At 38.1% G+C, this 16,467-nt stretch overlaps 1 protein-coding gene across 3 annotated transcripts in view; it reads left to right on the top strand.

The window, feature by feature from the left end:
• LOC107223683 (beta-1-syntrophin) overlaps positions 1 to 16,467 on the top strand; it is a 243,491-nt gene that overhangs the window by 222,075 nt on the left and 4,949 nt on the right. For 2 of the 3 annotated variants that reach the window (XM_046738054.1, XM_046738053.1), the window contains exons 5-6: positions 6,918 to 7,153; positions 15,193 to 15,425. In XM_046738054.1, the coding sequence (XP_046594010.1) occupies positions 6,918 to 7,153; positions 15,193 to 15,425 (469 nt within the window). The remainder of the gene's footprint in view (positions 1 to 6,917; positions 7,154 to 15,192; positions 15,426 to 16,467) is intronic. The other variant, XM_015663447.2, reaches the window with a different exon arrangement.

Below are 16,467 nucleotides of genomic sequence, written 5' to 3'. Positions count from 1 at the left end.
AGCCGTACACTGTCAAAAATGATGGTGTTGAAATTGATAAAAATTGGTCAATTTGGGAGTTGAACATCAGATAGTATTAGACTGAAATCAAATTGCGTTGTTTTGACATCAGATAGTGTTAAACTGACATCAGATAGCGTTAGAGTGACACCGGATAATGGTAAACTGCTTTATTAAACAGTGTCAAATCGACGTCAGATGGTGATGGACTGGCATGACATAGTGTTAAACTGACATCAGATAGTATCAGACTGATTTTAGTTGACAAAAGAAAAAGTGTTTCTTACGGCGACGGAATGGCAATAAAATACCATGATCTCTGTTTAACTGAGAAGGTCAACAAAGAGCCAGAAAAATGGCGAATCGAACGGTCGTTGTTCCAAATCGAGATAATACTGTGACCTTATAACCAAGGCGAAGGAGAAATGGATAAAAACAATTTCGAAGAGGCAGAGTAGCTTGAGAAGTTCCATAAACTACTTGGCGGTGTGCGTATAAGTTGTACGGTTATTTCGCAAGCATAAAGCTGAGGAATCGATTTCCAGCCCCTAGTGCATAGCCGAAATGTTGGTTATGAAGCTGGTAGCCGTATGTGGGGGTGGTTCAGTGCTAAATCACTCCGCTAATTTCTCCTAATCTTTATGGGTGTAGTAAAATTATAATTTCACCTCGGCTCGGTGTATAAATACGAAGGTGGATGGGCCAGGTTCTTCTACGAGTATTAATATAACAAGTGGAAATCCCTTCTATACCCTCCTGTTTCTCTCGAGCCTTAGTGTGCGTGTGTGCGCGTATACGCGATGTACGAGCTGGAGCAGGATGAATACGTATTCATTCTTCAGAACGGGCGTATCTATACCGCCGATTATGTATATGCACAATAAGCAAACCCCCCACCCATGACACTTAAGCTCCTTGTGATGTATGGATATTCTCAGGATTAGGTATCCCACTATAACCGCATACCTACATTCGGCCAGACTTTATGGGCACCGCACGTTGCAAACTCCGCATGCAGCCGTTCATCTTGTTCCGAATTCCATGCGATATCACCCTGTCTGTAATGTATTAATACAGTGCATTAATTGAGGGTGGGAAAGGACTTTATGATTGTTCGAACTTACAAGTTTGAAAACTTCTTTCGTCAGTTGGTAAAGATGACATGCCTTATCCGTTGCGACAAGACGGTACCGTATAAATTGTGTTACACCTGCGGGTGTGCAATCACGAGTGGTGAACTGTCGTACTAAAAAATTTGTGTCATACATAGCTTCTGAACTCTATTTTGTCTATAATTTTGGGATAAAAAAACTTCGATGGATGGAGTAGTTCTAGCGAATGAATTCATGATTTCTGAAATTCGGGTAAACAGTTTTACAACGAAAGCTGGAATACAGGTACAGAGTGACGAGGGAATGAACTACGTTTCATTCCGTTTACAGCCATCTAAATCTTCCTCAGCCTACAAAAATGTATAATTCTTCGATATACCGCGTGAAACATTTTTCCAAAGCATTAAGCAGCGGAGGCTCGACGCCAGTTAAGCATTGCGATAACAGGGTTAATCGAGTGTTGCGGTTTTTTCTCCTCCTCTTCTTTTTCTTCTTCTTCCTTCCTTCTTTTCTCCTTATTGTGATATTGTGTCATCGTTACATCGCACAAAGCCTCACCGTTATTTGGTAAAGGTGCAGAAACCGGCGAACTCGGCGAGTCTGTGGTGCATCGATCCGGTCTTCTCTTCGACCACCGTAATAACCACAACCACCGTATCACTACGGTGTGCTAATTTTCCAAACGGAGCTAAGTTCGGACAGCCGGGTTAAGCACTCAGCCCCCTTCGCAAGTAGTGCGATTCAGTGTTACCCTTGGGGTTTGTATTAAGCTTCCCTTTCCTCTCGGGAAGCCCTGCTGCCCCGGCTTTGCCGAGGAGTTGCGGATGGTGCAGTCGCTCTGAGGACGACGCCTACTGAAGGTATGCGCATTTCAACGCTGAATAAATACGCGTCCTCCAGCTACGTGGGTGACTCTACCGGGAATAACTCCACCTCCGGTATCTCTACCTCTCTCACTCAACCAGAAATCTTCTGGAAAAATACGATTTCGCGAAAGTTGGTGGTTCATCGTGTACAATTTTCCTTTAACGATGTGTTTTCACATTCGGCAATTGGTTATTCCAACATTTACCAAATGCAGAAAATAATATTAACCTCTAATATTGTTCTACACTGGGTGTTCGATCAGATCGTTGTATTCGTAAGACTTCAAATACCTAGGTTAAGGATTCTCGTGAGGCTAACAAGACGGTTATCAGACCTCCGAATCACGGATTCGGCTGAAACTTTTAGGGATGTTTCTTTGGCTCAAAATGTGAAGCTTGTGATTCGCAGTTTCATAGGTGGAAAGTGCCCTAATGAACTAAACCTAATGTGTAGTTTTGCATGAAACATTAATTTTCATTACCCTTTCTTGAAATTTCGATGGCAAGCTCTCATGGAATAAAGTGTAAACGGATACACTATTATTTCCCAGTCATGGTAATGTTTGTACTACGAGTTTCAGAAAACTTTATGTATTGAAAATGGAACGAAGGAAGGCCCAATGGATGGCAAAAAAAAACAGTCCTATAATACAAGTTGCAGTAGAATGCTTGGTCAAAATGTCTGATACTCTTCTTGTCATATGTTCAAAAGACTGTTTCCTAAAAATTTACTAAGTTTGTTAAACATTTAGTTTAGGATATTTAGTGCTGCATTGACACTGGCTGTAATCAACGAATAGATGTATTGTAATGGCTGTTGAAAAGGAACGAAATCTGCTTTGTTTAGTTTCGAAAAAAATAGTTTTCTGTTTAATATTAGCCAGGGGCAGTAAAATTGAACGAATCTACTAGACTTTTAACCATTTTGAATTCTAGTATTTTGTATTTCTCCATTTTCGAACCAATCTTCGTAGCTTATGAATACAACAATTGGATGAATACTCGATTTACTCAATTTACAATTTAGATCATTGAACATCGATAAAAGCTATTATTTTGTGGCGAAGCAGGCTCCTTAATTCGTAACACGTTTTCCCAATCGTCAATTTCCTGGAATTGCTTCGGCCTGTTAAGTATGTTAAAACAACAAGATTCGTGTATAATAATGAGATTTTCAGAACACTTGATAGCCATTTTCTCTGCGAGAGAAATAATATTTATTTAACATCTGAAAAAGTGTTTATCATTACACGTTCATGAACGGTGGAATGAAATAACTTCCTGCAAACTTCGGTTCACCTCAAAGTATTATTAAAATCTCATCATGATCCACTCGGTGTCATTTTTTATTTTTTTTCTCTCAATTATGCAATATTAAGTGCACATATATAGTAATAAAAATCATGTGCCAATTAGCTTTCAAGTGTTCAGCTACACTGAAAGAAAAAACTCGCTGAATCAATTAAATGTGCGTTCACGGGCGGCAAAATGAATATTCATTCGAGTCAATCCAAGATCCATTGGTCTAAAAAAATATTGAGTCGAATTAAACAATCCAATTAAACATTTTGTTAGACCAACAAATCTTGAATCGATACGATTAAATATTCATTTCGCTGCCCGTGAACGGACATTTAGTTGATTCGACGATTTTTTTTTCTCACCATGTACATTTTGAAATCAATTAATTATTTTTGGAATCTGAATTAATCGATGCGAAATATATTCATTATATCTGACAACATGCGGAATGCCGGATATAATTCGTTTTAAAATGTGGAATAAGAATCGAGGTTTTCACTTTAATTATACTTGTGACAAATTCCTGCCGCGTATAATGCCAGCCAGTATATGCAAGCACCGTCCACTCGGATGTCGCGGTATATTTCCTGATCGATTAATTCGTCGCATGTACAATCCGACACACAAACACACGCACACGCACACGCGACACACATATAAATATGCCTTATACGGTGTTGGCGATTAATCTCGATCACAAAACGGTTGCGGGTAGGTACGCATGTTGAAGGGATTACGCTGGTCCAGCCCCCGAGCCTCGGAATGCTGGGACAAGGGGACGCCGTCACGTCCCGGTGAATCAAATATTTCAAAAAACTGAGAAAAAAAGGTAAAAAAAAAAGCAAAAAACAAAAAAAAAAAACGCAACGCAGGAAAAGAAAAATGGAAGAAGTAAATGTGTAACTTTAAAAAAAAAAATACAGCTTTTTAAAGAGAAAACGAAATCCTTCCCACCAACCCACGTATTAAACAGCAAGGGAAAAAATTTCAACTCCCTCGTTTGTTAGATAAATTAATACACGTTTCGAGATTCGAGTCACACTATACGATTTTCGTTGCTTATTTCCTGATTCCTCCTGTATTCCGTTACGTTACGTTCCGTTACGTTAGGTTACGTTACGCCACACGTTTCGTTCGCTCTCTGCACATCCTGCATGACAAATTGTATAATTACGAGATTTTTTTTTTTTTTTTTTTTTCCATCCCACGTTCTCGCGCTTCTGTGTATATAACGCGGGTGGGTGTGTCGATTTTTCGAGTGTCGCGTATCACGTACCTGCACGTATCTGTATGATAATGTTAAACTATGACGAGCACCTGTTACCTGTACCAGCTATATTCGCAATTTTATTACACACAACTCGGCGAGACTACATTCCAAATATAGATGGAAAAAAAATTGAATGATCATTCTTGACTTCGTGTTTTGTACATTAAGTTGTGAATGTTTTTTTTTTTTTTTTCTGCACAGTATATACTCGTAGTGATTGTTATGTCTGGGAAAAATGAGATAATCTGCAATTTTCAAAGAATGTTTTTTCTCCTTATCATTCGAAAAACTGCCCGTGTCAAATTTTGATTTATTCACTTTTAATGAGTGAAACTTGTTCAATATTACGTATATTCTGGAACAATATTGGAAGTGTCATTAACCCCTACGTCGGTTGCCGGGGTCAAAATGACCCCGCGATATGTTCAACGTAGTAAACTCGATATGAAAAACACCCAAAATAATATCATTTGATTCAAGATGATTAATGAAATATTGTGGAAATAGTTGATTCATTATTTTTCCGAAAATTCAACCTCACTCACTCAAATAAATATCTCTTTTTCATCGTACAGTATTTTCCTATTTTTTTTTTCTTATTTCGAGAATCTGTGTCTTGAGAGTTACTCAATCAATTTTCAGCTCAAAACATTGAAAATTCAGTCAATTATGATCGTTTGAGTAGAAGGATCCATTTTCTGGTGTTTTGTTGTTTTATGATTTTTATGATAACTTCATTTCGCTAAGAATAACTAATTTATCTCGAAACATCATAGTTAAAGATTATCTCAGAATTTTTTCAAATCATTTGAATCGATATCCCCGTTTCTACGCAATGATTTTGGATGTGGGGTCCCCAGTGACCCCAGTGTCACTACGAAAGTGTGCAACTTACGGATTAATGTCTACAAATTTTGAATCAATCCTGACCGAATTAATTAGAAAAAATTCATGATCACATAGATGATATCGATTCGATGTAATAAGAGTGTAAGAGTGAGGAAAAAGGAACATCGCAAGTTCTGCTAATGATTAGAAAAATAAGGAGTATTAAAAAGAAGCCAAAATCAGATGGCCAAAAATCAAAGAAACGCAAAACACTCGTTGATATTCCGGTGATTCGAATAATTTTCTGTAATATAGTGTAAAAACATACGAAAAATGATTGATTATACGAATGATTAATAATAACAAAAACAGATAAACCCGGAATAAAAGTTGCTTAAAACATGTTACAAAAATGAAATTGCAAAGGACGAATCGATGCCGGGTTTTGTGTCGTCAGTGTTTTAGTAGTCGAAGAGAAAAACTCTAGTGTCTATGCATCATAAATGTATGTAGGTATATCTGGCAGCGGCCGGCGGCATTTCCTTTCATTGTATGAAAACTTCGGTGTGGCTGCAATTAATTTATAACGTTGAAGGAAAATTTAAACCCTTTCTCGATCTCTCGCTCCATGCGCTTTGGGTTATTCAACCGTTCGTTTAATTGGAATTAATAAATAACATTCGGCAAATATTCAGGCTGATCTTCAACTCACAAGCGTAGTATATTCACCCGCCTCATTTCGCGTCTGCAGTTTTTTTTTTTTTTTATCTTCTTTCTTTCATATTTTTCTCTCTCGTACAGGCATGCATTCAAATTCGCTTTGTGATGATACTTTTACACCATTACCTAACAATTATGAGTTTCTCATTCGTACTGTAAATTTGTCGAGAATCTGGCAGTTTTAACCTTCGCATCTCCAATATTTTTCAAATCTTAGACACACATTATTTGTCAATGTAAAAATGAAAGACCAATTTTTATACCAATAAAAACATTTAATTGAATAAGCACGATTCGTGTATGTATTTAGTTGGGATTATTTAACGCGGAAAATTTAATCATGTTTGAGTATTTTGATCGAGGTGAAAGAAAAGAAATGTAAATTAGTTTCGATAGCAATACGTAACGTGTTTTTTCTTTAATTTTCTAGCGATCCAATTTTCTGTTTCGAACATCTTGAAACAATAATCATAGAGTCGTATAATAAACTCGAATTCAATTTCAAATGCATTACCACCCGTACGAATTGGCAAAAAACCAATCTTCGTATCAAAATACCAAAAAAAAACAATAATCAAAATCGAACAATATTAATCGCGACATCGACATAAATTTTACACCCCTGGCACAGCGTGTGACTATAAATTCTTGGGGCAGAAGCGAAGCACAGAGAGTAAAATAACCAAAAAAAAAAAAAGAAATGGGAGGGGAAATCGTCATGCCGGAGGGAAAAGTTCGAGCTCGTTAATCGACGATTGATCGGAAATCTGGGGTTCGCGGAAGGCGAGGTTTAATCGTTAAATGACTACGTAATTGAAGTTGCAGAATGGACGGGGCAGCAGCGAGAGCAGCGAAGACGGAGCCGGAAGTAGCGCCAGCACGTCCCGCGGTGCCGGAAGTGGATTCGGTCTTGGTCTGCCGGGCGGATGCAGCGGAGGATGGCGCAGCGTTTTCGGAGCCGTATCTGGCCGTGAACTAAGACTCTACGAGTGCGCACCCTGGAGTCCGGAGGCGTGGGCGTCCCCCAGCATAACCTGCCCCCTCATCGCAACGAGGTGAGAGAATATTCCAAGTAAAGGGTGGCCGCAAATTTTAAGGGAAAAAATTCTATGACATTTCCAGGCTTAAGGTTTGGGTCCGGGACATAAAATCTAGTTTTCCCTGACATCTTGTTGTTGACTCTATATTCGGTTGAAATTCAGTTCGGATCGAAGGAAAATACAATGTACAATAATATCAGTTTTAGCCAATTTTCGTTTCTCGACGAAAAAATGTGAACTTGGTATCTCAAAATATCATTTCTAATTCCCATTGTAGAAAAGTGATATTTTCAGTTTTTTCCATGCCCAATTTAAAAATCCCCCGACATTTCTAGGTTTTTGAGGTTTTCCAGGTGTGCGGCAACCTTGAAATTATGTAAATTTAAGGATCTCGGTTGGCGGGAAATGAATGCTTTTTCAAAATTTTATCACCAGATAGTTCCACGCATTGATTATTTATGATGATTATTATATTCGTTAAGCTACGGAGACTTCCTTCAAAATGTGAAAATAGAAGATAATGAAATTGTATAATTTCTTTCACTTGGTGTCAAGAATCGAACGATTTACACCGATGGTGTTCAATTTTACGCTAATCGGTGTGGCACGTTTATCGACACTGTGAATTTACTGACAGTGTAACCTTTTGATCGCAATGTGGCATGGTCGAGTGAAATAAAACGAATCTGGCGATGAGCTACTTTTCTAACCATTTTTAAGCAATTTGTAGTTAACCGACGATACCCAAGTTCTTCTTCACGATTTTAGTATCTTTAGAATATATTGAATTGGTAAATACTCGAGGTGCGATTATTCGGTAATAAACTACTAAGAAAATTATTTATTTGTGCCTTACCAATATATTCAACGACTCGAAAACGGTACAATAAAAATTTGGAAAGCCGAAGGAATGGGACGTGTACGAATGATGGCCAATAGCGTAAATCGCGAGAAGTCCGGCTTTATGCACCACATTTGTATATGCAATGTGTGCGGATGTGTGTAACGTATAAATTAATGGTTAAGTAATTAGAAATGATTAATTGTTGAAGCCGTGCAACCCTCGTCAAACAAATCTTGCCGGGCAGGGATTGTTGGCTGGAGGTATAACCCGTAGAGCTGCGAGCTTCTCGTCAACGCATATATTAGAATTTTCCTCAAGTGAGAAAGAGAGATAGAGCGAGAGAGAGTCCCGATGTATAAGGATGTATGTGCATACCTATGTAGGTACCCATGTATAGTTTCCGGAAGGTATGTAGGTCAGCTCTCGACGCTTAAAGCGGTGCACCAGTTGAAAGTTAATAATTTTTGATAATTTTATTACGAGATACGCGCACGATGATTAGTTTTATAATAAATATATTCATAAGCCACGATTATTTTTTATACGAAAATGCTTAAAATTATAAACAAGAGCCTCGATACAGATTACAGGTATTATTACACTACATCTTCTTAAATCGTGGAAAACCTAATAGAAATTATTTTAATTTTACTCTGTCATCACTTATTTTTACTTAGTAAACTATTATATATACAATTTCAATAATACACTTTTTTCCATAACAACGGTTATCGTTGAATACTGATTATAAAAAACAAAACAAAGATTGCACTTTTATCTTTTATTTTTTAATCAACATACAGTGATATTTAATCATTTATTAAAAAGAAAATATAGCTATTTCAGTAAATTTGCAAGGAATAATTTATTGAACATAATAAAACACCGTGAAACAAATATAGGAACAAAACTTCTGGAATATTTTACTATTTAGTGGTAATTTGAATTGAAAGAATAAATCGATGTATAAGCGCTTCTTCACAACAATTAGTATCTTTTTCGAATTATTTTTGCAGAAACTCATCTATCTGGATCTAGTAAAATCCATAGTGAAATCCTGTACAAAGTTTTTTGAAATATTACAAAGCCTCAAAAAAATTTTATAAAATTCGTTCAGATCCATTAAATCCGAAAAAGTATCACTGAAATTTTGGATCTCCATGATATTCTATGAAACATTATGAAATTTTGTTTCGATTCTCGGGCTCGCTATTTACCTGACCCGATAACAGATTGTAAGAACTTTTCAAAAATATCCACTTTGGTGATAAATCCAAAATAATTATTCTATACTGAATGAAAAATGCAAAATACAATGCGTGTCAGTTGAAACTGTACGTGAAACTCTGAATAACGTTTATAATATATATAGTTGCTTCTCCTTCCAACCGATTTGGTAAAATAACAATTAGTAGGTAATAGGGGTGACAAAATTTGACAAATTAAGGAGATTCGTTTCTTTTTTCCTTCCTCTGTGCGATGAACAAGCTTTTCAATAGAAATTAATTACGATCCGACCAAAATTCCCAGTATCTCCCTTTTGACTGTTAAAAATTCACTCGTATTTTACCGATTTCTTAATTCATTGTTCTCTCTCAAGTTTGTGAACTCAACTGTGAAATAAAACTTCAATATTCTGGCAAATTATTTAGGTATACAGGCTGCCGGCATGTAAAAAATCCTGCAATTCATGCGTTCGATTTTGTCGTCTTTTTGTGCACTCGATGATTCATCCTTCAGATGGTGATACGTTCTTGCCTGGTACATCGATTCGCCCAAAAGTCAAGTCTGAAAGGGTATAATAAGTGACGAACGCCTCGCTTTTAACGAAACATAATTAATTAATTTTATTGTAAAGTAAAGATCGAAGTAGGTCAAGATTATATGCAAGTTAAGGCTCGTTATTTGCCGAGGATTGAAAGAGACAATTTCTTTTTGCACGTTCGTCAACTTTTTCGTACGTTGGAGAAACTTGTATAACCTTGCAATTAATCGATTCATCATAGATTTCGATTAATTGTTTTGTCAATCAATCGAACGATCGAAAAATGAGTAATTAAAGGAGCCGATTGATTGATTCGTCGAAATAAAACGGTAAATTGAAAGAGCCGATTGATTGATTAATTGGAAAAACGAGTAATCGATTGATTAACAACACAATTAATCAAAGTCTATGGTGAATCGATCAACCGTACAATTCTAGTTTCTTGGCTGTTTTATTCATTTTCTTTTACTTGCTGCAAATGGTTTTTTTTTCGCATTTCGTTTACTTCTCATCTCCTCCGGATATTTTTTGGTAATTTTTAATCTAATTTTCTAAACCGCTCATCATTTTTGGCTGTTTCATTGATATATTAGAATACCCTTCAACCTTTTCTCATAATTTTTTTTTTATTTTTTCACCGTTTTTTTGTATTATGCATGACATTATTTTACTGCCCCTCGGTCAATTTCTGGTTATTCAATCTAATTTTCGCCAGCTTTCAACCATTTATAGTCATGTTGAAAAACATCGATAATTCTTCAACCGCATTTTACAGGCTCGGCTCATTTTATCGAACCTTCTCTCTTGACTATATTTTGGACATATCTGGTGTAGTTTAATGATTTGGTAATAACTTTTGGTAATTTTAACTTGTCCCGCCTAACTGCGACTCTTTTGCTTTTTTCTTGCGTCATTTTGGTCATTTTCGCTCTGTTCAATAATTCGTAACTAATTGACTCTGTTCGAATGACTTTCCAATTTCATTTCAGCGACACTTTAATCATTTTCTGACTCACGCTATGAATTTCTCGAATCATATTTCACTGCAGTTTTAACATTATTAACGGATCATTTCAGCTCTCACCTTAGCATTTCCTTTCTTTTCTCATTCTATTATTTTTTAACTCCGTAACAATCATTTCTCGATTATTTACGATCTCTCAAAGTTAATCACCTACAAAAATTAATAAGCAGAATTTTTCCCAACAATCACTTTCCACACTTTTTCACCCAGAGAAACGCTTCGTTGTAGAAAAAAAAAAAAAAAAAATAACCGTCTCCCTTCATCGAAACTGAGTATCGCTCTTGAAAAGTTGGATACGTAACGATTTTCCCGACGATTCGATCTGTCTCTCTCTCTCTCACTTCCGATTCAGCCACATACTCGGCCTCATCTATGTATTATAAATTCTTCGCCACCGTCCTTTTTTCCTGTCTCTTTTCGACGCTCCCCCATCATTAGAAAAATCAATTTCTGGTCCGTGTATAGAGAATTCGGTTCTGAAAAGGGAACGACAATTGATTCCCGTGGCGTCGGTCCGTGAGTGTTGAACGATAATTAATTAATTTCTTACAGTCATGGTCTGGATGGTTATATATAGTGCGTTCCATACCACTTCAACCGGGATCTGACCCTCGACGTGTTTAATCTGCCCCGCAATTTCTTGTACAATTGTTCTTACTTTTGAAGACATTCAGGTCTTTTCGGTATTTCTTTGAATCGATTAGAACTAACTTCAATTTTTGTAATCGAACATACCGATCGACGCAATTCCAAAATCTGAGATAATTCTGAGAATTTCAGTGTCACGTATCCAATTTTTCGAGCTTTACAATTAGAGTCGAAGTAGGCCAGCGTTTTCTTCTTGTTTGTTTTTTTTTTGTACCTTAGATAAAAAGAAACTTTCGAAAAAATCGGAAGGAAGAGTCCGACCACTCTTGGACAGTCGCTTGAACAAAATATTCTTCATCTCAGATAGGGCCAGTTAAAAACTATAAAAAAAACCAATTCTATTTTTAACCAGTAATATACGTATAAAAATTTCCTAATCAAATCAAAAATCTCAACTTCCGATCTCAATCAATACCTCACGGAATGCCCCATACATATGCGTTTACACAGGGCATAACCTGCGCGTGCCAGTGTGTATTTACCGATTAATGAACACGGGGGATGCGGAGAGTCTTTTCCTCGGTTAAACGGGGACCGGTTCACCCACCTCCCCCCCCATACGGGGGGTGGGCAAGTACGGAGCGGAAGAGCTGATCTAGTTAACGACCCCGGCTTAAGAGTCACGCTTCGTTTTACTATCCACGTTTAATTAGTTGACTGGGCGCACAGTACCGGGAATATTCACTCTTCGCTATTCGCCAGGAAGCGAAAGGGGTGTAAACAGCTCAGGTAAACACCACGCGGTAAGTCGAGTTCTCCGAGGGAGGCTGCACGGGTGACTTCTTAAGTCGACCTAGCGCGCTCAGGGAAACGTTAATACAGGAAGCCCGATAATAAAGAACGGTCCAAGATACCGTGTCGGAGGTCGCCCATTCGTCTCCGTCATCTTTGACGCGGGAGATAAAACTTTTCCACCTCCCTCCCTTTCACCTTGCCGCCGCCGCATTCCTTCCCTTCTTCTTGCAGCAGTCTGACCCCTTTCTTCAACCCCTGCATCGTCCCGCTGTGACGAGAGACGAAACGGGGCCGCAACTCACCCTCGAGACGTTTCGCGCTGCTGCTTCTTTCCTCCCCCGCGTGCAACGCTTATTTCACTCGGTTTGATCTCGCCGCACTCGAGCATTTATAACCCTGCCTGTAATGGCGGTTTTTTTTTTTTTTTATTATTTTTTATTTTTTATTTCTTATTTTTATTCTTTTGACACGGGGAGATAAGGAGGAGGGAGGGAGGTGTTTCGGTTTCAAGTTTTTTCTTCGTTGCGCGAAATGAAATGGAGCGGCTGTGAGGGATGATGTAATGCGGAATTGGTGTAAACTATATGTTATTTAGTAAGGAAATTGACTGCACGCCAGATATCGATACTTCTGATTGATTTTATTACGAGATAGTCTGTAGTTGAGTATTGAATTATTATATTTGTAAACTACGTATGTATGTTTAAAAATGCAGAAATCGAAAATACAGGAGTTATAAACAAGAGCTTGGGCGTCGATGCTCCGATTTTACTCCACGGTGGCTCATCTTAATCAGGAGACTATTACCTGCAAAGTTACTAAAAGGGATTGTATTTTTGACTCTATCAGTCGGCATTTCGATACTGATATTTCTTGTTCATAATCGACTTAATTCGTGGAAATTAGTCTCTTGAATAAGACGAGCCATCGTAGAGTGATATCGCACTGATGGACTAGATTTTGAACGATTGTGAAGCGATTAAGAAAATATAGTAACACGTCCGATCCTAATGAGAAAGAATAGTAACGGATACTTGACTTTCCGGTAACAGAAACTGCAAACCAATTTTCATTTTGTACCTAGAACTATAATTTTTCGCTTGTGGTAAACAATGAAAATAGTCAAGGACTGAGCGATAACCGGAACTAAAAATTTCTCTCAGTGCAGTATCGATATTCAAGCTTTTCTTCACACGAATCCAGTATTTTGTACTTGTGTATTTTCACAGAGATCTTTGTAATTTAATGAAAATACAAAAGTGTAACACTCTTATCGCGAGGCCCGTGCGCATCACCGCAACGTCATCATCTTGAATATTGTCTTATAAAAACATTTTGTGGTAGTTCCGCTCTTCGAGAAATAAAAAAATAAGTCGAATCCACGCATAAGTGATATTTCGTAAACTGAAATCAACATATAATTTCACTCTGCACTCTTAATTATAGTATAAAAACAATAATAATAATAATACGCGTCATACGTAGAAGCGAGTTTATGGCTGACTAAATTCGATAATTAAGCCCGAGCCGCCCGTCAATGTGTCACGGTCTATTTTACGAGCTCACTATATTTATTCACCACCCCTTATAGCCTGCGGGAGGTTCGCTGACCAGTGATTCGGATTAATGGATGAAGGGTAGGCGCGATCCGATATACCTACGTATAACATGTAGGTATGCAGGTACGCGGTGCTCGGTGATCGTCTATAAACTTATCGTAGAACACAGGGTGTCGAATTCACAATCATACATAGTGTTAAAGTTCGAAACCAAATTTTGGATGTTCAGAAAGTGACGTCACCGACATTTTTTTTTCTCTCGACGTGATCGATCTATATAGACGAAAAGCACCTAGCCGAATTCGTCAGTCAGGAAACAACCGCGCAGTGGAGCGGACGGATGAGAATCGCGCTCCGCAAATTTCGAGTACCGGGTTCGCTTCCTGGTGCAACTCGACTTCCAGGACAATCGCTCCGTATTTTCTGCGCTCCGGGTCCGCTACCTGGTGACTTTTGACCTTCAGGACTAATTTTCCAGAGTTCTGACTGTCCAGGTCCTCCACCTGGTCGATCTCGACCTTCGGGACTCGCGCTCCGAAGTTTTGGCTGTCCAGATTCACGATCTGATGACTTTTGACCTTTACGAGTAATTTTCTGTGGTTCGTGCGCTCCAGCTTCTTCACGTGCTAAATTTCAACCTCCGGGACCAGCGCTCGGTAGTTCCTCGTAGTTCCTGCGCTCCAGGTGACTTACCTGATAAAATACGACTTCCAAGTCCGCGACCTGGTGAATTTCAATCTCCGGAAACAGCGCACCGCAGTTTCTGCTCACCAGGTCCTTTACCTGGTGAATTTTGACTTCCAAGACGAGCGCTCCGTAGTTCCTGCGCTTCAGGTCCTTTACCTGATGAATTTCGACTTCCAGGAACAGCGCTCTGTAGTTCCTGCGCTTCAGGTCCGCTACGTGGTGAATTTCGAACTCCAGAACCAGCGCTCCGTAGTTATGGTGAATGTTGCCTTCCATGAGAAGCACACCGTAGTTTCTGCACCCTAGGTCCTTTACCTGGTGAATCTCGCCCTCCAGTATCTCATTAATCTCATATCATCTGGTAAAACACTGACATCGAGTAAGCGAGCGTACGAGCACAAAAATTAGCTACACTAGGCATCCGACTCGGAGCAAGCTTTAGCGAGCGAGGATTTTACAGCTAGTTTATACTAATTCTCCACCCAGAAATTTTTTAACCCTCGTACCACGTGTATTGAATTATAACCTTTATATTCAAACGTGAAGATAGATTGGGAGATTTGAATTTCAAAGAAAAACGAATTAGCGGTTCAAGCAACAGCAAGGATTTTCAAATTCGTATAACAGTATTGAGACTTTGATTATAATATCTTTATTTGTTTCACTATTTGCATACGCATTTTCTTTTTGCTTTTCGTTGTTTTTTTTTCTTCGAAAAATGGCACTTACAGCCGTTCTTAATTCTCCTCTTCATTCTTGCTAAAAATTTCAATTTCTCGGTCAACTTTGCAGGCTCGTGTCGTCTTCGACTCCTCGCCAAGGCGAGGCGGCCGCAAGCAGCAGCAGCAGCAGTGGCACTTCCGGTACTCAGCACGGTGGTACCTTCGCAGTACGCGTCGGTACGATCGATGGCGTTGTTACCCACCATTTGCGGGCAGAGACAAGAAGGGATCTTGCCACCTGGGCGAGAGCCATCGTCCAGGGCTGTCACACCGCCGCACATTCTCTACGCGAATACGCCGTCCGTGAGTAAAAAACCCGTATTTCGTTCTCGTTTTCTTTTTTTTTTTTTTTTCTCTATCTTTCTCTCTCTATTTCGCATTACGTATACCATTTGTCATTTGTTTATTCTATTTATTCCTATTTTTGAGATGTGATTTTTCTACCGTCTCTTGATCAGTTTTTGGTGTTGTTTTTCTTTATGTTTCTGGTGTCTTCTCAGGGATTTTTGAATATTTTTCAAATTTGCATATTTCGTTCAGCAAGGTAGGTTGTTTATTGTCACGAAATATTTATTCATAAAATACCTACCTGCTCTCAATCGGAAGAGTAAGTGTGTTCGAAATAATTGAAGACTTTCGTCTCGACTCCCAGAATGCAAAAAAAATTCGCATTTTTGGTATAATGAAATTACCGTTATTATTTGTTTCTTTTTACGAACGCTGTTGGTTTTTATTAATATATTTTATACTCCACTGTAAACGGATTTATTCTCCAAAACAAGTACTTTGTTGGGATGCATGTATTATTGTGTAAAATGTATAATTCGTGAATTGTATTACTGGAAAAAAGACAAATTTATCAGTCTTGAAGAAAGGTAAACAATGTGTTATTTGAAATTATATATATATATATATATACATATATATGTTGTTTATGATTTTATAAAATTTTGTTAAATCTGAATGAACTTTTTTTTGGAGTTTTTGGTCACTGTTGATCATGTTTCGTCCTATTCTCTTGCTATTTTTCTATGTCTGATTGGTTTTCACGGTTTTTCCAATCGATTTGTCACCGCATCAACTTTCTCTGAATATTTTCTTGAATTTTGTTCTTCCCTCCCCCTCCATTGTTTATCATTTTCTTGTTTTTAATGGATTTTTCAATCACATTGGGCCATTTGAACATCGTTCAGGTTTATTTCAGGTTTTCTTTTTTGCCATGAGATTTTTCCTTTTCAGCAATTTTAATCCTGTTTCGATCACTTTCGATTATCCTCTAACCGTCTTCTATGCATACTCTGTTGACAATTGTTTGAGCTTGTTGTTTTTTGCCTTCTTGGCCATT

This window comes from Neodiprion lecontei, chromosome 4, assembly GCF_021901455.1.
Source record: "Neodiprion lecontei isolate iyNeoLeco1 chromosome 4, iyNeoLeco1.1, whole genome shotgun sequence".
Lineage (NCBI taxonomy): Eukaryota > Metazoa > Arthropoda > Insecta > Hymenoptera > Diprionidae > Neodiprion > Neodiprion lecontei.
Note: the sequence above shows the minus strand (reverse complement) of the source record. Positions and strands in the feature narration are given on the sequence as shown.